We start from the raw sequence: 27,899 nt of genomic DNA, 5'->3' as shown, positions 1-27,899 counted from the left end.
CTCCCATCTACTACCACCCCATTCGGTGCTGTTCGGTGTGCTCGCGCTACTCACTTACGCACTCTTAACGCGGGTGTTTTTGTTTTCTGCTTCTCCTAGCTATTGTTTTACATACCTTGGTAGGATATTGTTCGGAAAGTTGAGTGAAGAAAAAAGCACATTAGTGAGCAAAGTCCTGCTGGGAGGATGCGTGCGTGAACAGCCCGGGTGGCTCAGGGGAAACGGTGCAGAACAGGGAGGGGGGAGCCGAAAGGAGGGGAGACTATTACTTAATCTCTCCTTTCCCCCTTCCCGCTTTGTTGACCAACGCAATGCACCAGCGGAGCCCCTTCCAGCGGCAATGCAACCGGAACACTTCCACCTCCCGGGCAAAGGGAAGGGTTACGCTCGCCGGCCAGGAGTGGGAGTCAGCTCAGCTGGCGACGTCTCTGGTGGACACTGTACACTTCCCCTTCCCCATTGCGGTTGGAGGAAGGGGAGGTGGCGGGGGGGGGGGAGGTGAGCGGCGGTGAAGACTCGCAGCACGGAGGCCCCCGGATTACCTGCGTTTGTTTTATGGTTTATCGTTCAGTTAACGTCGAGTGGTCCGTCAGTGATGTACTGTAGCTAGGTGAACGATCCGTGCGCGTGTCGTATCCCATCTCAGACGGAGACCCAGTGTGCCTACGAAGTGTGAACACACGCTTTGGGGTTTAGTTTTTCGTTGTTTCTGCTCCGGTTTTGTTTGTTTCGAAGTAAGCGTGAGTGTGATTTTTGTTGTTTTTTTACGGTACAGCAACGAGTGAAGGTTCGTCGCCTATTCGGCTGTTGAAGTCTTTTGTGCAGAATTGTGATCAATAACGTTTGGCTCGGGGATTTCAAGTGAATGGATACATTTGTGCATGGTTTTTAAACATTTTTATGTTTACAATGGTTGATTGGATTGTGCATATACGTGTTTCAGTGCGTTTGGTGTCTGGAAATAGCCAACATATGCTTCGAACAGTGACTTGAGTGAACATAAGAGTGAATCTAAATACTTGAAGTTATAAAGCATGCGTGTGTAAATGTGGAAATCAATATAGAATCTAAGCAAAGTGAAACACAACAAAAAATGGAAGACAAGTAGTTGTTTGGTGCTTAAACCCGAAAACAATACGTGAAATGTGTGATTATTCAGCAAACAAATGGATTAAAACAACCTGCATAAAATGAATTGAAAACAAACAAATGCAACGGATTAACTACAATTAAGTGAATGCATGGTCGTGTGCTGCTCAAGAATCGTGTAGAAGCTAGTAACTTTGCACGAGTCTATTGATTGATATTCAGCAGTTATTTAAGTGATTTTATTTATTTCGTCTATCAGTTTTCAACTACTTGGGGTAAGACAGCAATCATTTATGAAAGGATAATGGATGGGTTTAATTATTGGACTTTTCCTGCAGTAATTCCTGAGCTTTTTTTATACACGTTTATATTCTGAGGAGATGAACGAGTAGTCAAACTGAGTAGATGAATGATGGAAAAAATGTTTATTAAAAAAAAAAAGTTCAAAAACACATTGTTTTGCATTTAAAAACACTGGAAACCCTTTCAAAAGCTTCAATGCGCCTGTTTTCATTCCAGTTAAGCTGCAGGCAAACGGCCACAGTTACACAGCATTCGCTCGTGAAAACCTACGCCGAGGATCGATTGTGCTACACATTTTGCGCTGCCTCGGTACCGCGGTTGAACCTTTCGGCGACAGTTCACTTACTCTCCTTTCGATTTTTGCTAATGCACTGTGAGTGAAGAAGAAAACAAAACGGGGATGGGAGTAGTGGGAGGAGGAAAAAAAAGCAGCCACATTTTAAACCGGCACGAGGCGTGCGGAATGTGCGGATTAGCTGAACGAACGCCCATTGTTGTACGCGGCTGTGTATTGCATGTACATTTGCAGAGGGCGGGAAGGCAGCAGAAGAAAGGTAGAAGAAAGAAGAAAAAAAACAGAGCAGGGCAGCGTTCGCGTTCGGAAACGCTATCGTTACATTTCACTAGTTTCACTTTTTCCAATGGCGTGGAAAGTTCGCCGTCCAGCCCTAGCCTAGACTAAACATGAGTGCGAGTGCCGGCGTGTGCAGCGTAGAGCACTGCGTTTTCTTGCCATCCTGGCGCGTGGTTTGTCGTTGTTTTGCCTTTTTTTTGCGTGGTTGTAAGCCGAGCAAATCCTAAAGTCAAGGTAAAAGCGAACGGGCTTAAGCTTGTTTCGAAATGCCCACGAGAGATGCTCTAGTTCGGATGGCAATTCTTTACGTCGTATGATCACATCGCAAACATTTGATTCGCACGATAAGCTACATCTAGCGACATTGATGCTAGATCTTGGTGATAGACGTACAGTTCCAATCGTTTCACTAGCCAAACCTTCAATTAGACGTCGCTTTATACCCAGCATTGCTGACCTAGAGGTTTCGACATACCTTTTTTTTCACTGCCACAGATTGGCATCATAAACTGGTCGTTTAAAAAAAACACGCTCAAAGAATAAGGTGCAATATGGTAATTGAGAGCGCGCGAGAGTGCGTGAGAAAGTGATGTTCATCTGCACCGGCGATCCCATTGCGTTCATTTTTGTGAGGCGTGCACTAAAAGCGTCCAATGCGAGGCCAACAGCCAACACGCGCGACTACAATGGCGATCTTGACCGTCCCATTAGCCGGCCGATGGTATTGTTGCACACCGAGTCGCACCAGCGAGTGCCAGCATCCTTCAAAACCATCCCCAAAACACCAGTGGCCATGGCCTGAACGAAGCTCCACCCGATGTCGGTGGCTAAGATCTTAACGTTTATCGTTTGCCAGTGCGTGAGAAAACCCGAAGCCCCAAACCAGTACCAGTAGGAATTGGTCCAGCCCCTTGTTTGTCGGTTTCGGAATTGCACAACCGACGAGCTGCACCCTTCAACAAAGATTAAACGACAAACTAGCCCCATCTTCAGCTAGACCGGACCAAACCATTGCCCGTGTTGAGCAACGGTTAAACGCTCGCGAACGCATAATTGCCGGACGTTGAGTGGTCCGAGCTTTTTGTACTCAAACAAAAAAAAATCTCCCAAACCGGCCCCAACCGGCAACCGGGGCTGCTGCTGCATTTGGTACGCCCGTACGCGGTGACAAGTCGAATTGCAGTTGAATGCATTTTGCCTACCACATCTTCGCCAACCGCCTCGTTCTTCCTCTTTTCGCCGGACCGGTCACCTTCCCCGGGTTGTGTCCTGCGCAAGCTCGAAGCCCGCACAGGAGGTGGACGCCTTATTATTGGGACGGGCCGGAACGAAATCACCATAAATGTGGTGCGTTATTTTCTTTCGCGCATTTTGCACACGACACACAGAGAGCTACAGACGCCAAACGAGCCTAAACGGATGTTGGCAAACAAAGTGGGAGAAACTGTACCCGCCCTGGTACCCGCCCGCTCGCATCGTTGCCGCCACCAACACCGTTGTCGTCGTCGTCGGATGTGGGAGTCTTTTGCAAAGAGAAATGCTGTAGATGCTGTTTGCCGCCTCGAAGGTCTTTCACTTTGAGTGGAGTTGAAGTTGCGTTGCCGTAGTGTGAATACCGGAACCGGAAACGGCACGGTACCGGGAACCGGTATTTGCTGGATCCGTCGAACCGTTTTTCGCTCGAGATATAGCGTGATTGCTAGTTTACGGCTACGCCGAAAGATACAAAACCCCGCTGTAAGGACACGCGCCGAAACGGATCGTTAATTAGTTGGCATTTTTCTGTGATCACTGACTTCGCTGAGCTGACTTGAGCGGGTGGGTGGCATGTTTTTCAATGGGAATAAAAATACTTGCAAAGTGATTGAACTTTACACGCAGCGTGTTTGTTTCCTTGTGTATGAACAATTCAGTAAGATGTGTGTGTGTGTGATGAGCCACGAATGGAATTGAAAGTTTGGCTAAAATCAGCATGTCAACAGCGGAAGACGCTTGTTTGATGATGGTCAACAAACGGATCGGTGTCACTCTTCTACAAACCTCTGACCTGAGGAAGGATGTTGCTGAAGAGTGGTAATTAGCCGATGACATAGACAGTTGCTTGCTCTTTGGCAATTGCATGTGACATTGACAGGGGTTTTTCCTGCGGTGGACAACAACAAATTGGTTGTCTAAGTAGTAATCGACCGAGCGGTGGCAACCTTGACATGAAGCAGCACTCATCCATTGCAAAACAGTATTCTTGAAGCTTGTTTGGTTAGTAAATTTCTATGATATTTGAAAACTAAAACATGTTTATGTACATGGATTCTAAAAGACAACTATTTGTCGTTAATTTAAAAAAATGCTTGTGTTAGTGGTGTATTTATTTACTTTAGGGCATATTCTTTGTTGGAAAACGCTTGATATTATACAAAAACCCAGTTTTATCCCAATTCGAGCATATGTTTCCCTCTTTACAAACTAATATCAGTGCATGAATAAAACGTAAAAAATTCACGTAGTAACTGTATGTATTTTCACCTATGAGTTAACGCTTTACTTAAATTTAACAATTGATGAGTGTTTTAAGGCTTCTGCACCTTCCGCTGTTGAATGTGTCAAACATGTGTAACGTTTAATCGTAATTTATATAATTAATGGATATCCAAAATTGAAGTTTTAAAGCTAAAAGTTAATTAAAATTAAAATTCAAATTAATCTTTATATCCGTGCAGTTTAACTCGAATACTTGCGATACGATTAGATCGATATTACATTCCAGAATTGTTTAAAGAATCCTAATTAGATCTTGAATCTTATTCATGGCAAGACAATGCAATCAAAATTGGCCTCTAAAGTAAGGTAGTAAATAATAAAGCTTTAGATTACTTTTTGCTGTTCCAGGCGCTCTTAAACCATATAAAAATAAACGAAATATATTAAAGACTATAACAATCCTAGAAATACCCCTGGCCATAAACAAAGCTGATCAAATAAAGTTAACCATCAATGTCAAATATCAAATTTAGGATGTCATCTGATGTACCAGAATATGTACCAAAACTATTTAGTAAAAGATCAAAATTCATTCACGCCACAAAAATTCATCATTTAATCATTACACATACACCCAGCCGGAGCTTTCAAGCTCACAAGAGAAAAAGCGTAGCGGTGAAACACTGTAATTTTAGCTACTGCACGCCTCACATCGGTTTCCACATAAGCGGCTCGATTTAGGATTTGGGGCCAAAGTTAATAACACACCTAAACGGTGACAGCGATGTGAACAGGAGCATGACGACACCGGTAACGGATTCTGTACGCTGAATATTGCCGTAGAACTAATTAAAGCAATATCACGACCCACTATTTTTGTCAATTTTTTTTCGAAGAAAGCTTCCTCCTACCAAGCCAGGCGGGCATCAGTCATCTCGAGCGATGCTACTTGATTTCGTAACGCCAAACGATGGGTAACGGGGCGATCATACAGCGCGGCACGGCTGTTATGTGATCCGTTCCAAGCTGGAGGGCAGTAGCAAATGCAGTCACATGCCAGCCCAGCAGCTGAGCGCCTGACGGATACGCGATACGCGTTACGGATCGCTGTGAGAGGTTAATGCTTTACCCCAAGCTTCCCCCTAGCTGGCAGCTGGCGGCCGAGTCGGGCGTACAAAAATTAAAAGTGAAATTAATTTCCATTGCTCGCAGCCCTTCTTTCATTGGCTCACCCTCTCTTCTTGCCCGGTGGAGGCGTACGATGTTGTGCGGTTTTGGGTCGTACGGGGGTCGAGATGGAGCGGTTCACTCGGTGGACTCAGTTGGTCCGCATCCGGAATCGCACAGCATGTGCCGCAAGCCGAGATCTTTAAATTCGTAAGCCTATCGCTAGCAGCAGCAGCATAACGATGCGAAATTTCTCAAACGATCGTATTATGCGGTGACTGTGCGTGCGTTTTTGTGTAGGCGTCTGCATTGCCATGGCCTTTACAATTAACTGCGCGAAGCACACGTTGCTGTGCGTTGAGTGATCGTGGAAGAGCAACGATTAATGGTGAATAAATTATATTAATACTGTCTTGTAGGTCTTGAATCGGGTTGGTTGTGTTACATCGGTTGGATATGATATTGTAGAAAATAAATTACAGAGATTTCAATTTCCCTAAGCTGAAACTGCTACAAAATGCCAGCCAAAATAGGAAGACGATTTTGATTTCCTTCAAGCCAAATGAATCATTTTATCAAAACAAAACAAAAATTAACAAAGGAAAAGGGCCTTAAAGTGGGAGAACAAAAGAAACCTCCAACCAAAGTCATCTCACGCAATTCAATGTTCAGCAAGCGGCAACCGTTGCAATAATCTCCTCACGCGGATCAGGACGATTGCAGCATCGCAAACTGAACACAATCACCAAATAAACCGATCAACCGATCGACAAAGTGCTGGTTTATTATCCCCCCTTATAACGGTGGCAACGGACGTTTGAAGCGGTTTGCTGGCTTGCTAGCAACAATCAAAACCGTGGCATGAAAAAGAAAGTGGTTTGAATTTAAGCTTCCAGGTGCGCAGGTGTATACGCCCGTGCAGTACGCCCGCAGTGTTCGCACCCGCTCAATCGTACCGCTGCTGCTGCTGTATGTGCGTCTGTGTTTAATGCAAGTCTGTGTGAGTGTGTGTGTTTTTGTGCATTATTATGTGTAAATCCGAGCGAATTGCCGGACAAAGTAAAGCGAACGACCGATGCGAAGGGGCGCAAAAATATTAAAAGGGACGCAAAACTCGGAATTATTTCATAAACTCTGTGTCTGTATGTGTGTGTGTGTTTGTGTGTCTGTGTAGTGAACGAACTTACCAACAGCTCACTACCACCACTGTGTGTTAGTACAGCTAGTGCAACGCACCGGGAAGGGAAGCGAACACTCACTGTAGGGGTGGAAAATCGAAAGTGAAAACCGTGTGCCGTGTGCGGAAAACCGTTGGACCAGTGCATCCACCCTCCGAAAAGGTGGCAAGGAACTCGTGCGTGCGTGATTGCGTCCGTGCGTGTTGTTGACGGGACCGAAATAGTGTAAAAGGTGTGCATAAGGGTTTACCGATAATTGAGACAAATGAACTGTGAGAGAAGACATTCGATTGGACTGAACTATTTTTAGTAATTAAATCCAACTTTTTTTCTACATTTTGTTGCTTGAAACCTTCAGCTTTATAACCTTTCTTTTCGCTTTCTTCAACCCAAAGCCTTTAGCTAAATGGAGATCAAGAAATAAGTGCAGCGCACGACAGTAAACCAGCCCGCCAGAAGAAACGAACGATCCGATCCGTGCAAGACAGCAAGACCCCTGCCCTCGGTTGTTGTTCTGTGAGCGCGTGTGTCCCCTTGTTTGTGTGTATCCTTTGGCGGGTTGTGTGTGATCGTGCGTGTGCTTAAGTGAGTGTGTGTGTGTGGGTTTGTGTTGTTCACGAATGAGGTAAAATGTTAGGACCGACCAAATGGAGACTTCTAACGATCGTTGCCGGTATACTGCTAGCCCACGCGATCGAATCACCGACCAGTAAGGGCAACAAGCTCAATGCCCAGGTACGCTCGTTCACCAATCCCGAGCTGGGGCTGCGCATCGAACAGATCAGCCCGTGGAGCACGGGCCGGAACATCCCGGCGCGGAACCTGCTCGTACCGCACCAGCTGTTCTCGCGCGTTGACAACATCCGCTACATCGACAGCCGGACACCGAACAGTCGCCATCTGCAGAGCACGTTCGGTGCGTTCCGGATAGCGGACCAGCAGCAAACACCGAGCTCGGATGGGCTTCAGCGCCGCCGGTCGAAGGCGTTCCAGATGCGCCGATCGGATGAGGCGGGCGTGGACGCTGGGCTACCGCTGGAGCAGCAGCCGGGTGCATCGGTACTGCCGTCGCCGGAACAGGAACCGATCTATCAGAATGTATCCCGCAGCCAGCGCCAGCATCGGTACAAGATCATCCCGATCAGCTACTTCTACCGCGAGGAGGCGCAACCAGTGCTGCCAGCGAACCTGAAACCGGTCGGTCCGAGTCGTCCGCCGAAAGAGACTGAAAACGACGAACCGGAAGTTCCGGACACCAGCTCCAAGCAGGCCCAGGAGCAAGAGCACGCCCAGGGCGGTGATGAGTATGCACGATCGGACACACCCGTCATTGGAGCGCGCCGGTCGGGCATCCAGTTCCCAGGACCGCTGAAGGCAGCGAACGGATTCACCCCGCAAGGCTACAGCGAGGAAAGCTTAACGCTCGGTGACAACTTGGGCATCTTCCAGCAGCCCGTGAGCACGGCGGACGACTACGGAGCGGTGGATGGCGAAGCGGGACACGACGGCCGCGGCACGGAAGAGTTCTCGCGCAGTCTGTACGCGAATCGGTACTTCCGGGACTTTAGCCGACCGCCGATCGATCTGCGTCCGGCCGAGTCGCTGCCCCGTCCGAGCCGGCTGATCGAGTTCCCGGGCAGCGTGAACGTGAAGCAACCGTTCCGCGACGACGTGACCAAGTTTGGCGACGTGGCCGGACCGGTGACGGCCGTGCAGCGACCGTTCGGTGAGTTTGGCGGTGACGGCCAGAAGAACTTCCGCGCGTTCGATCCCACCTACTACACGGACAGCCCGTACCAGCCGAACCGGCCGGCGTACTTCCCCGCCAAGCTGTACACCGAGCCGAACCAGAAGATCTACCAGCCGCTGTGGAAGACCCGGTCGCCGCGTGTCGTCTTCCCGCAGGCGCAGGACCTTGCATCCGGGCCGTCCGGGTTCGGCGTGGACAATGTTGTCTTTCGGTGAGTGTTTTTTGCTTCCTCTGCGCTTCGGTATCATCTCGAGCTAACCCGTACCTTGCGCTCGCAGGGATCAAAACTTTGGGCTGAACGAGCTGGCCGCCATCCAGGACGTGCGGAACGAGTTCAACCAGGACGACATCAACGATGAGCCGGCGACGACCAGCAAAGATCGTGGTAAGTGAACACCCTGTGCCCGATGTTGGCGGTTCCGTTCCTTTCTCTCCCTTTCTCTCTCTCTCTTTCCCTCGCTACTTTGACTTTCATTTTGCGTGTGCTCTTTTCCGGTCCTCTTTTGGCTTTTGGTGTTGTTGTTGTTGTTGTCATTTCACCCCCTTTTACATGAGGTGTTTTTTGTTTTGTTTTTGGAGGGAGTTTCAGGGTGTCTACTTGGGCTTTTGTTGATCTTTCACGTCCAATTTCAATCGCTGTTTCCTACATCACGAAACAAGCGCCCAAAATGGTGTAAAAGAAAGATTTATGGTGTCATTTTCATTCCATCGTCACTCATATTCATTCATTCAGTTCACACTTCAATACAGATCTCCAGGCAAAGATGTACATATGGGACTTTTCTGTGAGCCATCACATCTCGTCTAATCAAATCTCGGGAATCATGTTCCTTATCCAGGATATACATTTGATGAGCTAAAACTATTCCATTTGCTTGATCATCATTCATCCATTCACCTGATAAAACCACTCGTCTGTTATCTCATCAATTCATGCTTCAACTTCAACTTCATTTCAACACTAGTAATAAGGTTAGGGTGTAACTCTTTGTTCCTTTTTCTTTCGATCACTTCGATGTTTTACGCCACATTTTGGCACTGTAAAGTGTATAGAGAAACAGTTTGTTTTCCTTTCAAAGAAACGATCGACTTACTGCCGTTGATCATGAACGATCTTAGCATCGATCTTGCACAGTGTGCGTGAAATCATTTCAAAGCTGCCTTAAAGCCAAAACGCAAAACGTGAACATTAATCCTCTTAAGTCCCTTCCGAAGTAAGGCGGGCGAAATTAAACAGGTCAACTGGTAGCGTAGCTTTTGTAAATATAGCTCCTGTGTTCATCAAAATCACCTTCACTCCTTGCATGGTAGGCATGGAAAATCGCGTCTTTGTAGCTCATTTTTTAGATGAAAAACTGAAGTTTTCTCATTTTGGCACCCACACTAAACCACCATGCCGTTTCAAGTCTGATCTGGGACTTTGCAGGAAAATTAATCTTTGTAGCTTAATCTTTCCACCTCGTAAAATGGTGCTGCAGTACTAAACAGCAGCAAGCACATCGTCCCAGCATAGCGGCACGGCGGGAGAAGGGGGGCTTTTCCTCGGGTGAGCGATCGCAAATGGCGTGAACTTTTGTCTATTGCTCCATGCACGTGAACGTGAACGAGTTTTGGGACCATAGCAGCAGCAGCAGTAGGCATTTTCCGTCGATGATTTCTTACACAACCCGTGGCGCACTAGACACACAGGTCCAGACGGACCGGCCGTGCTTGCGATGGGACGAAGGGGAATGAATGGGTACCGGAGGGGTGGGGTGGGTGGTAGACCAGATTGCTTAAACACAGCGCGAAAGGCGTTATATTGCTACACTTAAAATACTTTCTCCGCATTCGTTTCGGCCGGATGGATGAACAGAGCGGGGCCAGCGACGGATGCGATGCAGGCAAAACAACAGCGGCAGCAGGAGCAGCGCACAGTACCGCTCAACGCCAACAAAAGCCCCAAAACAAACACAAAGAAACGATTCGATTGTTTAGTGTCTTACACTTTAAGCCGGGTACTGTTTTTTTTTCTTCTTTCATTTGCCAACTAATGGGGGAAATGTTTGTCCGGGCGTTGTTATGGATGTGTTATCCGGTAACAAAGGAACGATTTGTTTCCAATTTCCATCGTCCAACATCCAAGGGGCCGTTGTGCTGCCCGGATTGGGATGGAATTTGCATCGTCTTGTTGAGGTGAAGTGTTTGCTATCTGTGAAGACAACACAAATAAAATTGGTAAGGACATAAAAACCAGAATTGCAATGAAAATTTGGGCGATATTTCGTTTCGATCTATTTTGAAGATCTATTTTGGGCTAAAATGATGGGACATTAAAAAGAGTAAATTTGAGAAAAAATTAAAAAAAAAGTTATAATCATTACTCATTTTTTAGGCTATTGATTATTTTAATGATTTAACTTGGAGATCTGAAGATTTCAAAGGCTAAGAGCAATCATAGCTCAGCTATTGGTTTACTTGTTTGCAAACAGATTCGGTTGAAAATGTATGTAGCTTTGTCGTTGCTCGTCTCAAACTAAATGGAGGAATACGTTTTCAAGATTAACCTCAAAACTCTCAGAAAATTTCATCCTATGTTATAACTTTTTTTGTTAAAATACCTTTAGCGTCAGCATCTCAACTCCGAGCAATTTCAACTTCAAACTGCAACCATGCAAAACGCATTAAAATAAATCCCATTTGCACACTGCAAGTGTTACGACACACCATCATTTCCGAGGAAACTTCTGCCAGACGCTAAAGGCCAAATGGATTCCCTTTCATTCCATTTCCCAAATTGCACCCGGCTTACAGCGTTCGTATCGTTACCCAGATGCAAACAAACGTCCATCTCGATTATCTCCTCCGGAACGGAAACAAAGCGCGCCTGTGCTGAAACAACGCTTGGCATGCAGGAACCTCTCGAGTACTATTCTCGTGACATTCAACGTCATGGATGCACTCTGTCGTCTCCTTGGTTTTCATGCCGGTGTGCGGTGTGCAAATGCCGAGGTGCGCCACCACCGAGAGCCACCCAATTTCGCTTCCACCGTCACGACGTTCGAGCGCCCATTTCGCTCGCTTTGGGACGGATAAAATATGGAGTGAAAGTTGTTGCTATTTTGTCGTCGATGACGCGATGCTCGGAGCGCGGAGGAAGTACACACACACACAAACACAAAAACCAACCACTGCCGCGGAAACTGGTTCCGGAGGGGGCGAGGAGGCACAACCCGGCTGTTGTGGTCGTCGCTTTTACTCAGCTCGAAATCGTGACTGATTATGTCATCGGCCCTGTTATCAAAGCGGGCCGGAGGAGGAGGCTGGTAAAGGGGGGCCTGTCCGGCTCTCCGCAGCGACATGTGTTCGCGCCGGATGTGTATTATCGCACCATCGGGGCCGGCCTCGATTGGTCGATTCCTCACTCGCGCGTAAATTGGCTGCTTCCGATGTTGAGGCAAGCAGGTTTTGCGCCTTCTGTGTCTTATCTTGTTTTCTTTCCTTCCCGCTGTTTGGCGCTACCGGTCGCGATGGTGAGTTGGACGGTAGAAGAAGGGGCAAGCGGGGAGAGCTTATTGATTTTTCCGGTGAAATTTTCTCCTCTCCTCGCTTCTCCCCGGCCCGGTCGCAGCCATGCAATCATCCCCGGGTGGATAGATCCAGGGGCGTGATAAGCTTGGTGAATCGAAAACGAGTCGCTTATTAAATTATCCAAATATACCTTCGCATCGTTTCGCGCAGAAAAGAGAAGCAAAAAAGCGCACAATCTTCGCGTAACAAACCACCAAAAACAGAATCCGGTCACGATGGAAGTGAGTGTGCGGGTGGGGGGAGAATCGGTTGCTCCATCGCAAAAAAAAAAACCATCGTGCCCGCCGGCCATCGTAAGGCCCCAAGCCGGCGCAAACTGGAACAAAGTGCTACATAAAAACATAATGAACGACGCGCAACAATAAATCGTAAAGCTTTTATCGGTCGCCCCCTTCTCTCTCTCTTGCGCTCTTCGTTGCGTAATGCTTTCGCTGGGCCACTGAGCCATCTTCTTTCTTTGCTGGCAAATTCTTTCGGTGCCTCGAATCCGCTGGACGACGCACATCACGTCATCGCAATGTTCACAGCTATTCTGATGTGCATGCGTTGGATTCTTTTTCTTTTGTCTCTCGCACCACACTTTTGGCACCACCTGTGCCGAAGGCTAGAGTTGGGTCACTTTCTCTCTTGGGGCTTTTGGGTAACAATTTATGCTTTCCTCGAAGCACTGCACCCACACTGGCCAACTGGTGGGGTTTCCACCGTGGTGCGTGGAAAATGAACTAATTCAATTTCGCAGCGTCCAAATGAATGGGGCCAACTTGGGGCGATTGCTTAGCCCCCTGGTGCCGGTATGAAGAAATGTGAGAAATTTAATAAATCTTAAATTGCACCGAGAATAACATGCCGGAGCCGATCGATCGCTAGTGAAATGTGCAACCAATGGGGAGCGCTGTTGTTCCATATAGGGCCGTTAGTGGTTGGATACAGCTAGGGCGCTAGGGCGAATCGTGGGAAATTTCTAGTCTAGTGAAATGTGATTTCATGTGCTACAAATTGACTTCAATAGTGATCAAATTGATGTGTGGTGCAAATCACTTTATCCATTAATTCTTTGCAAAACAATACTTTACACTTCAAGGTGTAATTCAACCAATTCGTATTGAGTGCCTTAGTTTTAGATTGTAATCAAAAATTCGAATTAGTCGTGCTTTGTACATATATGCTTGTGTAAATCATTACTAAAGCTCATTTAAAATGTTTGAATAGTATGAACTAACTGGAGAACTAAAAAATACGTATTATCTTATAACGTAACTTGTTAACAAGACCGTAAAATAATCTACATGGAACAATTAATTGAGATAGCATTAATTAATCAACAAAATGATATTATCTGAAGTACAGTGAAGCTCCGTTTATCCGGGCTCATCGGGACTCGACCTCATCCGGATACTCGTATAACACGTCAAAGTACATATTTTATCACAAATTCTTTATTTTTTGTTTGTAAATATCTTTTATTCTAGTCAGTTTTAATTACCTTCATTTTTTCCGTGGAAAATATTTCAAATTTATCATGAATTTTAGCTTTTTTTTGTTATGAAAATGAGCTCTGATAACCGTTTTTTTTTTTCAAATATCCTCCTCCGCGCGCAATGACATCTTTGTATTGAACTGTCATCTGAACAGCATGGATAAACGGCGCTCTACTGTATTAAACTTGCAGAAAATATATCACAAAATTAGTTTTTCCTCGGAATATGTTTATCTTTAAATCTATGCGTAGGAACTGCTTATGATAAATCTTCAAAGAATATTTTATAATCATCCATTTTCAACAGCATTAACCAAACAAACTCGCTAATTAGTTTAAATATTGAAAGCTATTTTAAATATTGTTGGTAGCTACCATTTATTTTTGAGCATTATAAGTGAAATAGGTTCAATTTTGATGTTCTTCTTCATGAATGTTCTTCAATTAACGCTAACATTTTGTCCTGTAGATTACTTTATCTAATACCTATAGAGACAAATAATGTATGCTATTCTCAGAATTCGTAACTGATGGTTTCAATTTTATTGTAATAGTTTATGGATTATACGGATTATTATATGGATTATAGAAATTATAGTTACATAGCATGTGACTCTTTGGCTTTGTTTACGCTAGGAATCATGTTCAACAATTTACCCTTTTTGGTTCAAACATTAAATATTAGCTTTTACTGGCGGCTACTCTCGTGGTACAGTTGTCAACTCGTAAAACTTAACAACATGCCCGTCATGGATTCAAATCCCGAATGGATCGTGCCCCCATACGTAAGGACTGATTATCCTGTTATGGGGGGAATCAATAAGTCATTCAAAGCCAATCTCACTAGTAGTGGTACAGGAAAATCCTTGAACGACAGTGGTTGTTGTCTCAAAGAAGAAGAAGACAGAGTGGTTTAGAAGCATCCTTATCTGTTTGGAGTTTAAAAAAATATATATTTAATGCTTAACATAGACAGAAACTAGCATCGTGCCATGCATATTTCATACAGGGAAACTGTAGTAATACTCGAAGACTATTGAACAATATGAACTAATAGCTATGATAAAGCTCCAATAACATTTTCCTGATACTTGAGCATAAGATATGAAACTTTTACTAATGTTCTAGTTGATAAAACTCCAACATGAGAATTTTTTAGTGTCTTGATTTGCTGAAGTTGTTAGTCATCATAATATACAGTTTTTAATTTAAAAAAAATCTAACATTTTCATAAACCCTAATATATTTCATTCATTTCCTTGTCGAAATGACATACCGGCGATATTGATAGTATTTAGCTAAACTAAAATCAGACCACCACCGACAGAATGGGCAGTTCTTCAAAAACATGCAATTTTTCCCAACCCATACTCCAAACACACATCGAAACTGTTCAAAAAATGTTCAAGCTTCACTCACGACGCGAAAGCACGCGTCGCATCATCTCACGAAACGGCCGTTCATCGAAACCACCTTTCATCCCGCAAATGCATGGTACAAAATTAGCGATTCGTTTCCGGAACTTCGGCACCATTTCAGGCCAAGCAAAAACAGCCCTCCTCGACGCATCGCAAACGAAAACGTGCAATCCCGAGTTGTTTGGCCGCGAGTTTTCCGCTCTCTTTCCGTGTTTGGTCTTTTTTTTGTTTGTGTGTGTGTGTGCAAAAACCCACCGATTGCATAATATTTGCCAGTCTCCGGTGGCCATTTGTCACGATTTAGAGCCGCGGAAGAGTTGTGCGAGAAAACGCTCTATGATAGCATAAATAAATAAACACACACACACACACGCCGTTCACTTGAGGGGCGCCTAGCGTTCCCCGAAGGGAAATGTTTACCCGCGAAACTGTTGGGCAATGGGAAGGCCCACTCGGCACAGCGGCACTTAATGTCCGTGCGGCACAGTTTACCGCGCATGGAAAGGAAATGGGTCGTTATCGGCGATGGAGAATAGTTTTGTCTACCGTCTCTCCCCCTCCCCGCCAGCCACGTGCGCACAGGAATGGGGAAGAGAAATGTTGCAGTTTTATAAAAAAAGAAGAAAAAAAAGCAGAGTGTTATCTTTGCCTGTTTTCTTCTTGCAGCCGAGCAGCCACTCGATCGTTGCAAAACTTAATTAAACTTTCGCTCTTTAAGCGAACGACCCGCGATTAAGCGCCTTGCGAGTCGATCGAGCAAAAGTGATAAAAACCTATACTTTGCAAAATTGCATCGCGGAAAAACGGACCGCCACTTGCGGGAGAAATGTAGTTAGCAGGGAGCTACCGGTTTATGACAAGGTCGGAGCTGAAATTGCCGTTCGTTAATGATTTTATTGCATTTGCGCGGAGATTACAATCAATCAGGAGGAAGCGAAGCAGCATAATTAAACCAAAAAGTCTTTCTTGAATTATGTCATGCAGGAGTGAATGCTTGTAATGTTGGTTTGGGTTTAGGAAAGGATCGACATTCATGTTAAGCTTATTTAAAGACATTGTTAAGGATCAAAACCAATTCACTTGCACGTACAATTTCAAGTCTAAGAAATATTAAAAAGAGTTTGAATGAGCAAAGAGCAATATTTTTCCAATATTTTCCTACACTTCCAACCGTAAAATGGCAACCCAATCTGTCCCTGTTGTGTCCCCCAACTTCTCCCCACCGTTTTGTTTTTCATCTCTCGAAAACATCCACCCGTCGTGCGTGCATGTCCGAAGCCAATGGAAACCGCCCCCCCTCCCCCACCCCGGTCGACCCTAGCGGTCGTCGTTCCGTTTGCTAGGAAAAACCGGTCCCTCACCGGGTGACCCACCTTGGCGGAAAAAGGGTGAATCGTGGTGACGACGGCCAACAAAACACTCGCCTCCCGTGCGGTACGGAAGGGCGGGAAAAGAGTAACACAGCCGCAACAGAGCAAATGAAAGTGAGAGTGACTCGTGAAAGGAAGCAGGGTAGGCGGCGCCGTGGAAAGTCGAGCGGTCGCTCCGACCCTACCACACCGCGGAGAAGGTAGCGCGAGACGAGGCGCACGAGCGTCCTCGCACACAGAAGAAGAAGGACGCGTCACAGTGGCAAAGACGGCAAAGAAGATGGTGACGATAATGATGATGGTGGAGATGATGATGATGGCTGGTGAAAAAGCAAAGCGGTGTTTATGTAATACGAAACCCATCGGCCATCGAGCTTCCTTACAGACACGTACAGACATAGAAACATACACACATACAGACAGAAAACAGATCCACGCTGATTTTCTTCGCACGAACGTACGATGTGTGTGTGCGCTTGTGTGTGCAATGTTCCGTATAATCGAACCGGCCGGACATTCAACTGAACCGCACTGAAATGGAAAGGAAGCTCGCATCTTGGTTACGATGGCGTTGGTCTATGTTTGTGCGAGTTTTTGTTTGCTTATTTCGAAAGGGAAGTGTAACGGACATAGGAGGGCCCGGTTTTTGCTGTTGCCCCGATGATTATGCATCTATGGCTACGTCATCCTCTCAACACAGCCAAACTCGAGAGGCTGTAGCGTGGAGTGTAGTTCGAGCAAATGGTGCGACTGTTTTTTGACTACTGATTAGTAAAGATTATAAATTCAACGAACGATTGACACAGGTTGACACGCAGACAGAGCAGAAATGGAACAACTGCAGCACCGAGGGTGTCGGTTTTATTAACTTTTCTTCTACAGTTTTTTATTACACAGAAAGATACTTCTTTTGACAGTTTCTAGTGTTGCCAAAATTGCCACAAGTAGTAATTATGAAGCAAAACATATAAGGAAAACTAATTTCAACAACAAACGATATAATAGATTTTTTCTGTACTTAAGTTAGCATGTAGTTTAGAATAGTAAATATATCTGAAATCATTTTCTCATTTATATGACAGAAATTGTTCAATAATACCATTGTTAATATGTTTCAAAACTGTCAAAATGGAGAAAGAGCTCCTACAACAAAGTAAAGAACACAATTGAAGATGTGTGTTTTCCAGCTACAATAGAATTGTTGCAGAAAAACAAGAATTTGAGGAGAAATATTTTCAAACATTTTTGTAAAAAATTAGGTTGAGAAAAGAAATAGAGTGGATGCTAATGAGAGTCTAAATTAACTCACTCCAGCAAAATCATAAACAGGAGAAGAATAATTAACAAAATCAAATTAGCTCGGTGCTGTTAGTTTTCAAAAACAAACGGAGATCACTCAAAACAACACTCATTGGACAGCAAAGCGAATCAAAACAGCATTTTAGAAACACTCAAACTACCAGCGCATTACTAACTCCTGGACTATCAACATCCTAGTCGGTGGTGACGGTGGTAACAATCGCGGTGTGAGAACCGAGCTACAATGCCAGCACGAGGGCGGTACGTGCGAGTTCTTCCTGCTCTGCTGGATGTCGGGCGGTTTGCTGCAGGGTACGTGCGGCGGTATGCTGAAGGGCTGCTGCCATCGGACGGCCAAATCGGCCAACATCGGTATCGACGCGAGCACGGCGGTGGATTTGACGAACGTGCCCGCGCTAGAGTACGGTCCAGTGCAGAACGATCCCAGTGAGTGTGAACTACCCTCCTCCCCGAACAATCCTCCTCGTATGGCTGCGTGCGTGTGTTTGTGCCTGTGTGTGTGCGTGTGTGTGTGCGTTAAGTTTAAAACGCTCGTTAGATGCTAGTTCCCGCTGGGGGGTTTGTTTTGGTTCCCTGCCCAACATAATTCCCGATGAAGGTGGTCCCGGTTCGTAGAGTTGGTGGCTTCGCGCACGAGTTTACACGATTCACCCATGGTCACCCGATAACACGTACGGATAGTTCCGGGAACATTTAACAATCCATCGATCCCGATAACATCGATTGACAAAAGGCTCGGGCTCTGTGGACTGATACAACACTGAAACACACACATTTTATACGAGGGGCTGTGGACGTAGTGGAGTTGGTTGGGTTGCATGCATGGTTGATGTGATTGAGTATAGGAAAACTGTCATTTCACACACAAATTCGTTACATATGCTTACATTCAGTTGCCATGAATGAAAGTTCCTAATACTAAGCCTGCAATATGTTAAGTAAGTCGTTCCCAATTATAGTCACCCAAATCACTCCCCTATTAAGGACATTGCACGAGCAGCAGTAGTAAATCGAAACATTGATTCATTAGCTCTTCTGAAACCTTGGAGTGTAGTGGAGGCTGGGGCAAGCAATCTGTTCGTTTCCATTTTCAATTTCACCACCAAAAAGCACCGCTCCCAACTGCCCGTTTGTAAGCGATATTACGTGAACGCACACTCGCATGTTGCCTCAATCTGAACCGGGCGTTGCCTCGGCTAAACCAATAATGAAACCGATTTGACATCGCTTAGTGTGTGAGATGATAGCGATTTAGGCATCGGCCGCTAGTGGTTATCTAACAAGTAAATTATTTTCTTTTATTGGCTAGTTTTTTTCATTCAGTGTTTCCCGCGGAGTAACTGTACCTTCATGTTAGGTAATTGTCGCGCCAGGTTTAAACGTAGTTTGGTCAGCGGTTGATGGTTGTAGCGATCATAGTAGTATTTTCAAATTACTTTCACGCATTGAAGCCATTTTAGGGTGATTGCGAAGAGCAAATGGTAGGAGAGTTGTGATCTATTAGAGTTTTGGGTCAGTTGTACCATCGTATATCTGAAAAGGAGTAGTAAACATTAATCGTATTAAAAGTCCCAGTTGTCACACCATTCTAATATATATGATGATCTAAATAAGACTGATTTTGATAATCTGATCATTGAGCAGTCAGAGAGAGTTAGGGACAAGGAATTAAATTTTGTATGCTCCAGTTCTTTGAGTCAATCGTATGAGTTTCACAATATTTCCACACTCAATGTCCCTAAATTAAGTCAGTTTACAATGCTCCGGAATGTATTAAAGGCATTGCGATGTCCAGAAGACATCTTAGAATATTAGTATCTTTTTTATTATTGGAATAAAAGATTTAAAAAACGTGTGGGCGGACTGTTCCTTCATTGGGCAACCTGTAAGAAAAGAATAAAAACAAAAAATCCTCAATTAGCTTTAAAGTTGATCGCGTGTCGTCTTTTTTATTCTTTGTGGAATTTGATTTTAAAATAGAGTATTTAGAAAAAGGCTTCACAGCCCAACTTTTTCAATATTCATGAACATATGTTTTGAATTCTGCAAATGTTTAAACATTCCTCATTGTGCATATTAACGCCCTCTCTTTTACCATGTAAATTATTCAACCTTCTTCTGTATGTACATTATACTATCGCTCACGGTTGTACTTTCACTATTATCGCACATCCTCATTTCACTAACAAACACTCACCATAACACACCAATCACCCTCAGTTGACGTTCAACACCACCCAAGACATCACTCCCAAAACTGACAGACGCTCACTCTGTGTGTTTTCCGTTCTTATCGGTTCCTTGTGGCTCACTCAAACTCATTTTTCTTCTGTCCTCTCTTGATTCGCTGCTATTATGTTTGTTTCCATCTGCTGGTTTATGTTTGTTTTTGTTAGATCCTTTCACGCACACACTCTTCTCACGCAGGCTTTGAGTTTGATTGAAATTTCCATAACTATATCCTTTAAAATGAAAAGATCTTGTTACTAACGGTCTTTTCCCCGTTTGTTACCTTTTTCTTTCTCATTTCCCCTTATTCCCGGAAAATACAGGTTGCGGAATATCGTTGGCAAAGCAGACGGCCCAGCGGCGGATCGTCGGTGGTGATGATGCTGGATTCGGCTCCTTCCCCTGGCAGGCGTACATCCGGATAGGTTCCTCAAGGTAACGTTGTCCCACCATGATGTCTCCCCCTCTTTTATCCAATTTACAGATTCCGTCCCTAACGTCCCCAAACCCCTGCCTCCTATATTTGTGTTTAACCATGCTAAATGTGTGTGTTTTTGTCTGTGTAATGCGTTTGTGTGCGGTGTTTTCACCAAAGCCGGTTTAAATTTATGGTAATGCACTTCTGCTCCAATTCGGGAAAATGCAAAACATGCAGTTGCAGACCTCTCGGATCTCTCCCCTCGCAGACAGACACATAAATACACACACACAGCCTCCAGAACGGTCGACTTTCGCTTCCCGGCGAACGCGCTCTGTCACCGCTGGAGATCAAGCGGAGGACTTTTACATGACCTACATGCGAGCGAAAACCGTGTAAAATGGCCCCTGACACCGATTTCGGGTCGGCGGTGTAGTTGCTTCATCCCGTCACCATCCTTCCCCTTCCTCGTGGGGTGAAATCTCCTCCACTCCCTCGTAACACTTCCAAAAACGCCACCCGCACAAGAGCCCCACTGCCCGGATGCTGCGGCAGAAGAAAGTGAACCACTCTCGGAAATCGAAAGTTTCGAGTGCGTTTACTACACCACACAAGAGCGCCACACTGCCAGAGCGCGCCCACGCCCGCAGGTTGCCGAATAAAACAGACGGCCAAATCTGTGCGAACAGGCGGAAGCGAACGGGAGGGATGGCCGCGGGCCGGACCGGAAGCAAGGAAGTGGGTGGCGATCGGAATAGCTCCCGGGTAGGACACGTACGCAAGTATGTGGGACACAGCATCAGTCAGGGAGCAGCAGTCAGTCAGCTGACACTTACGGATTTACTGCAAAACGGTTGACTCGTGCCTGGCAAGCGACTTCGTTTGCATTTGGATAACCTACCCCATCCCCGGGCATGATGGCGCATGGTTTGTTTGCACACACTCACTGGGTGCGGCTGTAAGGTTTTGGTTGATGCCGTAGGGATTGGTTCGGTTTTTGAGAAAGCGGTGAAAATGCTTCCGTCTTACTCAATACAAACACACACACACAAACACGGAAGCTGGTTTAATGGGTGGGAGGGAGTCGATTTGGTTGAAAATTACTTCAATTAAGCAAACAGTTTCGTTGGCATCAAATCGTACGAGCAACTAAAATATTTTCTCATATCGCGCGGCACAATTGCGCGCCTGATGGGTGAATGTGTGAGAAGACGAGTTGGTTTTCACCCACGGACAATGGTGTTTGATTAGCGAGTCGGTTAACAAAAGGGGTGAACAGATAGCTGAGATAGGGCTGAGATCATCACAGCAAACAAACAAATGATGATGTTGATATACGAAATTAATAATTCGGTTTTGAAGCAAATGGTTTGGCGGTGAAACCTATGTGTGATGAAATGGTGTTGTTGAGGACGTTTAAGTTAAACATTAAAGAAGAAATGAAGTATATTACGTAGTGAAGAGCATTCTTAAAAATGTTTACACCATTTTGAAATTAATGTTGTGCCTGTGCCTGTGGACGAGGCATTGCACTTGGCATTGAACAACTTTATTTATTTATTATATTTATTAATATGCTCAGTATGCTCTAATACAGTGCTCTCCAACCTTTTTAGGATCACTGAACCCTTGGCTTTGCTTATGAATACATTCCTCGCGGGCCACATCTCATGAAAGCATACATTTTATAGACTAAATTCAAAGTTTTTCATCAACAATATGATGAAATCTTATTCTAGACGTGCCTGTTGAAAATCCAATCTTATTGAATTAATTTGATCTAATGATTAATTTATATGTACTATGTAACGTATCTTTAAAAAACTAATATTTTATTCGCTGATCACTTATGTTACGGCCAAGGACCACAAGTGGTCCGCGGACCATAGGTTGGAGAACACTGCTCTAATGTTTTAAAATTTAGTTATTTTTACACAGTTACTACTCAATTTCAAACGCACTACTTACACTATTTTTCAGGTACAGTTTACAAAAAAAACTGAAAATTATCCACAAACTATTTAAATTTAGATATCCACAAAAATATTTGAGAGAAAGACAATTAATTCCAATGGTACTCATAGGCATAGCAAAGCTAATCGAATTTAATGTCCATTTTATGCTTGGGTATAAAAATAAATGTTATCATGATAGGGTGAGTTTAATTCGATAGGAAACTCATGACAAGTTCATGTTAAGGAAATAAGTCCCATTGAATTCATAAGCATGTAAAACAGACTAAATATTGTGAGGTGGACATACAAGTTAGATAATGACAAATTTAAAACGAGTTAGCTGCAATCCGTTCATTTATGTACTGAAATACTTAAAGGACCTACAGTTAAGGCCAGCGGTTGGCAAAGTATCCACATGCGACTCTTTGCTGTCTATATGGCGGCACTTTACGCACCATATATTACATATTAAATTATGTTGAAAAAATGACGCAGCCTTCCTTATCTATAAAACCAAATCGTAAACAAACACAACTCAGAGAATATTCACCATATGATTGGTACAATCGCTAGTTTTCATGACTTCTGAAATATTTAACAAGAGCATAAGCATTTTACGAGGCTTTTTTAAATCTTAAAGAATATTACTAGCACGTAGCCTACGCGATCCTACGAGGCAGAACTACTGTTATTTCATTACATCTAATGTCTCAGCAATAATGTTATCTTAGCTAGTAATAATGAGCCATTAACGTAGTTCGTTCAGTGTCCCAACTGTTGTAATACTGTCACGTTGATACTCTTACTCATATTACAACGACGCAAGGCATGGCAAAGATGAAGGCACCACTACGACACAAAGGACGACTTTCACCCTCACCAGTGGAGGACGAGAGGGTTTAATCGAATCGAAAAACACTTCATCGTCCAAAGACGCTGCCGAACGACTCCATCCATCGATAGAACACCAGTGCCAAACAAGTGCCCTGCGCTGTGCGCAACAATGCCTCAAAATAGGCTCCGAGCGCTCATTCCGCCTGCCAGTGCAGCCTGCTAGCAGCCAATTGAAGGGGAAAATTTCATTAACATAACCACTAATTAACTCTCACCAGTATCGGGACTCATCATCGTCGTCGCCTTCGTCACCGGCGTAATGGTTTGCCATCACTTCTTAGCAGCTCCAACCGTTGCGCCCCATTCGCCTCCTGTAGTGGTTGTGTTTCTTGTTGTTGTGTTGTTATCGTCTTTAATCAGTATGTTGTTGTTGTTGTTACTAATCATTAACTAATCCTCTAACGCGTGTTTTTGTTCGATTTTTTTTTGTTTTCCCATCCCCACACCTTCTCTTCTTCTCTTCATCTCTTCCCTATCTACGTTACTGTTTGGGCTGGGTTTGTCCACTGTTGGGCACGGTGCTGTCCTTTGTTTTTGTATCTTTCGTGTTTTGAAATTTCACAATCTTCCTTCCCCTTTTACTTACTTCATTTGTGTCCAATTTTGTGCCCCCCTCTCTGTATGGTTTCTTTGTCCCGGTCGAATCCGCACACTGCACTGCAATGTTGCAATGATCTGTTTCCTTTCCCTTCACGATCGGTCTGCTACAAAATTGTGGTTTTTCGCTCTTCCTTTTTACGCTATCGCGCACATCGGGTTGCGTGACCGATCGTGAACTCATTTTCCTCCCTGACGTCTCGATTTTCCTGTTTCCCTTCCCTTCCTCTCTACCCTCACCACGGCTATGGATTCTGGTGCACCTTTCTTCCGACACGCTATAACACACAGGTCTATGCTTTCCAGATGCGGGGGTTCGCTGATTTCGCGCCGGCACGTGGTGACCGCGGGCCACTGCGTTGCGCGCGCGACCCCGCGGCAGGTGCACGTGACCCTCGGCGACTACGTGATCAACTCGGCGGTCGAGCCGCTGCCCGCCTACACCTTCGGCGTGCGGACGATCAACGTGCATCCGTACTTCAAATTCACACCGCAGGCCGATCGGTTCGATGTGGCCGTGCTGACGCTGGAGCGGACGGTGCACTTTATGCCCCATATCGGTAAGACCTCTCAGCATGGGGGTCAGTTTCACTTCTTTCTGTTTTCCCTCTGCTTCTTCTGCTGCTTCGCGCTAGTGGGAGTATTGGGGGGGGGGGGGGGGATTGCATTTTGTTTCCATCTCGCTTTAGCTAGCCGTCTGTAAAAAGGGTTCTGTCGCGAACGTAAGTAGGTGAAAGGAAAACTGGCCATCGGAAGACCTTTCCGCAGAAGAAAGGATTAGTTTGGGGATGAAGCAAAAAGAAGTGAAACCGTCCCTCAGAAGCAAAAAAAAAACTAAACCCTTTGCCTTATTATGTTATTATGTACTCCTGCTTTGCTTTTTCTCCGAAGAACCTTTCGGTATCATAACTTCTAATCTTTAAATCCTTGTTTTTCCTTACGAGCGGAGAAAACCTTCGCGATGAAAAAAGTTTCTCAATCTGCTGTTTCTCTGCTGTGCTATTTTCTCCTCATTTTGTACATTTTTTACATCCCTTTTTTTCCTTTTGTTTTCTTCCAATCTCTTCTGTTTTTCCTATTTTTTCGGTACTGAAAAAAAACAAAATCAAAAACATCAACCCGATGCGCGCGCGGTGTCCTCTATCCCCGAACCCGACAATCGGAAAACCAAACCAAACCAATCCCTTACGAAAACAAAACTTCTTCTCTTCAAACAAAAACACCACACTGCCACCGCGTGTGCGTGCCGTGGGGAAAATCGACCAAATTTCCCGACGCCGTTGTGGGGACGCGCACCCGTTGTTCCTGATTGTCGCCCGCTTCCTGCCACTGTTGCCCCATTTCCCGGTGCGTCAGCCCCCATCTGTTTGCCGGAGAAGAATGAAGATTTCCTCGGAAAGTTCGGCTGGGCGGCCGGCTGGGGAGCGCTCAATCCTGGTTCGCGGCTGAGACCCAAAACGCTGCAGGCGGTCGACGTCCCGGTGCTAGATAATCGGTAAGTGTAGCTAGGGCAATATTGTTTCGAAAGCTCGTGGGGCGATTTATTTTGTTGTCTTAAAGGAAGCAAGTGCGCCTTGGCGTGGAGTTAGAATTTATCCTGTGTGGGGAAATTGGGTATTGGCTGCTGTAAAATGTAACGATTTGTGTTTTCCATAGGGATTTTTGAGCAATTTTTATTTCTACTAGATTTGTTTTGCTTGCGTTTGCGATTTGATGCTGGTGCGCTTACGTCATACTTACTTTCTAAAGTATTTCTTGATTAAATCGAATAAATAGATCTAATCTTGTTTTCCAAATCAATGTTGAATTCAAAGTAATAATAATTTGATTCATTCAGATATTAAATGAAAATTTCCAAATTTTTGCATTCCTTTAACTACAACAGCATCAAATGCAAAACAAGAGTAAAATAAATTATTGTCATAAATTATTAATTAACATAAATTTTTTAAATTATGCTATTCTTTCTTATCAAACTTACTGTTTACTTTTTGTTACTCTTTAACGAACTTTGGTATGAAAAGAAAATAACTGATATCCTCAAAATCGTTTTCCTAGAAGTCAAAACGTGGCATGGTATACAAAGCTGTAAAGTTGCATACTTTCAGGCGTTTAATATCAAAAAGCCCTAATTTACAAAAGAGCAGCTATTTCTAAATGGATTTTCCTACGTCAGAAAAACGATTAAAATTAAATTGAAATAAATTTCGATCAAATTAAAAATGTTTAATTTACCCAATAACTTCCCATCTACCAGCAATTAGTGCAGAATATGTGTCATCCATCGATTCTTCTTAAAAGAAATCCTGCTCATTCTCCACCTCGCCTGTCTCATCATACTAAAACTCTTCCCTCTTTTACTCTCCATAATTCTTCACTCGTTTTCCATCCCTCCACAGGGTGTGCGAACGATGGCATCGCTCGAACGGCATCAACGTGGTCATCTATCCGGAGATGCTGTGCGCTGGATACCGGGGCGGTGGCAAGGACTCCTGCCAGGGCGACTCCGGTGGACCGTTGATGCACGAGAAGACTGGCCGATGGTATTTGATCGGTAAGTGGGCAACCAACTGCCAGCACCGGAGCTGCTGAAACTGATTCGAATTTCACACCTCAACAGGTATCGTGTCCGCAGGCTACTCATGTGCCACCAGAGGCCAGCCCGGTATCTACCATCGGGTGGCCAACACGGTCGACTGGATATCGCACATTACACAAATTTCCACCTAAGCCGTGTCCCGTGCGCCGGGATCCAGACTGGCCCCACTCCCCTCCCGTTACCCCCGGAAACGCCGAAGCAAACGAAGCAAACGTAAAATGGGTTTCTGCTGCATCTAAGTCACACGACAAACCGTTCATTTCACAAAACTCGTGGAGCAGCAGCAGTAGCAGCAGCAAGGACTGTTGGTAAGGGGCGGGATCCAGGAGTGATACAAGAATAGTCCTGCAAAACCTATTCCACCGTACGACAGGCCACTACTAGAAAACCGCACACCGGGGTAAAGTTCATCGCCGGATGTGTCGGAGCTTTGTGCGAACAATCAGCCGCCGGTGGGATTTAATTTATGAAAACGATATATATTTATTGTACTGCCTTACGGTCTTCAAGACACGCATTCGCATGCGGCACGATGCAACGTGTGACTATTTCAAACTGCACTAAAGTAGTACTGGTTCGCACGAGAGTTAGGGGGAAAAGATAAGAGAGCTTACTTCAGCGTACCATAAAAGAAGAAAAGAAACACTAACAAACCCAGCAACAAAAAAAGCATGAATCCAACACACTACCACACGCGCACGCAGTGAAAATGTGATATGTAAAAAAAAGCAATGTTTCAACTGGCCCTGGAAGGAAGCAACCGAAAACCAGAAGCCTCAGCAAAGGTGGCATGAAAGCTTCCCAAGAGATGGCTAGTTTAGAGAGGTAGCAGTGAGGCACTAGAACAAGCGATGTAGCGACGCGGTAAGCCGACGAAACCAGACGACAGACCAGCGGAGGACGAAAAGACGATACAAATTGTATAGAATAAAAAAATCGACACCACTGAACACTTATTATCACCAAACGACGATTGCAGTGGACAACTGTGTGTACTATCGTATGCGCTAATTACACGTTTCTGTGAAACTGTACAATTAGCACGGTACACGGTCCATTAAATGTAAACGAAACCCCCTCCCAGACACCAGGACGAGAACGAGGAATGGTAGCAGCAGAATATAGGTACGCACGTCGCTGCAGTAGTAGAAGAAGAAGATGGTAGAAATGTATATGTAATCCCGCCGCGTTGCGTTAAACAAAAACGACCCTTCACGCACCACGCTCTCCAGCCCGTTTAATGATACGATACTGTAAATATTATTTTTATTCTGCTGGCAGTTTTACGTAGAAACAAAACAACAAAAAAGCTTGGAAAGCCGCGATGTGTAAAGCGCACCACAAGGAATCATCGAAAAAAAAAGAGGTGAAAAATGTAGGCACAGCAAAACTTTTCGGCTCCCCGTCCAAGGAAGGGTAGAGAGCATTGAGTGAAACACAGTGAAACACAAAAATCAAAACAAAAAGTTTTTGTTTTCACTCACCCTCTCTGAACTCATAAGATCATGTGTTG

The 27,899-nt window shown here is 44.8% G+C and overlaps 1 protein-coding gene across 6 annotated transcripts; it reads left to right on the top strand.

Moving 5' to 3' along the window:
• Positions 1-26,679, top strand: LOC1279959 (uncharacterized). 6 transcript variants are annotated; one of them, XM_061657755.1, is made up of 9 exons: positions 1-119; positions 7,185-8,750; positions 8,818-8,924; positions 17,872-18,120; positions 20,247-20,358; positions 24,079-24,347; positions 25,144-25,282; positions 26,187-26,341; positions 26,408-26,679. In XM_061657755.1, exons 2-9 carry the CDS (start codon positions 7,420-7,422, stop codon positions 26,515-26,517), a joined length of 2,472 nt encoding a protein of 823 aa, XP_061513739.1. In that variant the 5' UTR covers positions 1-119; positions 7,185-7,419; the 3' UTR covers positions 26,518-26,679. The 6 variants fall into 6 exon arrangements, with proteins under 6 accessions (XP_061513739.1, XP_061513738.1, XP_061513740.1 ...); XM_061657754.1 differs by lacking the exon at positions 1-119 and adding an exon at positions 556-734; XM_061657756.1 differs by lacking the exon at positions 1-119 and adding an exon at positions 556-740 and having other exon boundaries at positions 24,094-24,347.
• The last annotated feature ends 1,220 nt before the right edge of the window (positions 26,680-27,899 follow it).

The sequence above is a fragment of the Anopheles gambiae genome, chromosome 3 (assembly GCF_943734735.2).
Source record: "Anopheles gambiae chromosome 3, idAnoGambNW_F1_1, whole genome shotgun sequence".
Lineage (NCBI taxonomy): Eukaryota > Metazoa > Arthropoda > Insecta > Diptera > Culicidae > Anopheles > Anopheles gambiae.
Note: the sequence above shows the minus strand (reverse complement) of the source record. Positions and strands in the feature narration are given on the sequence as shown.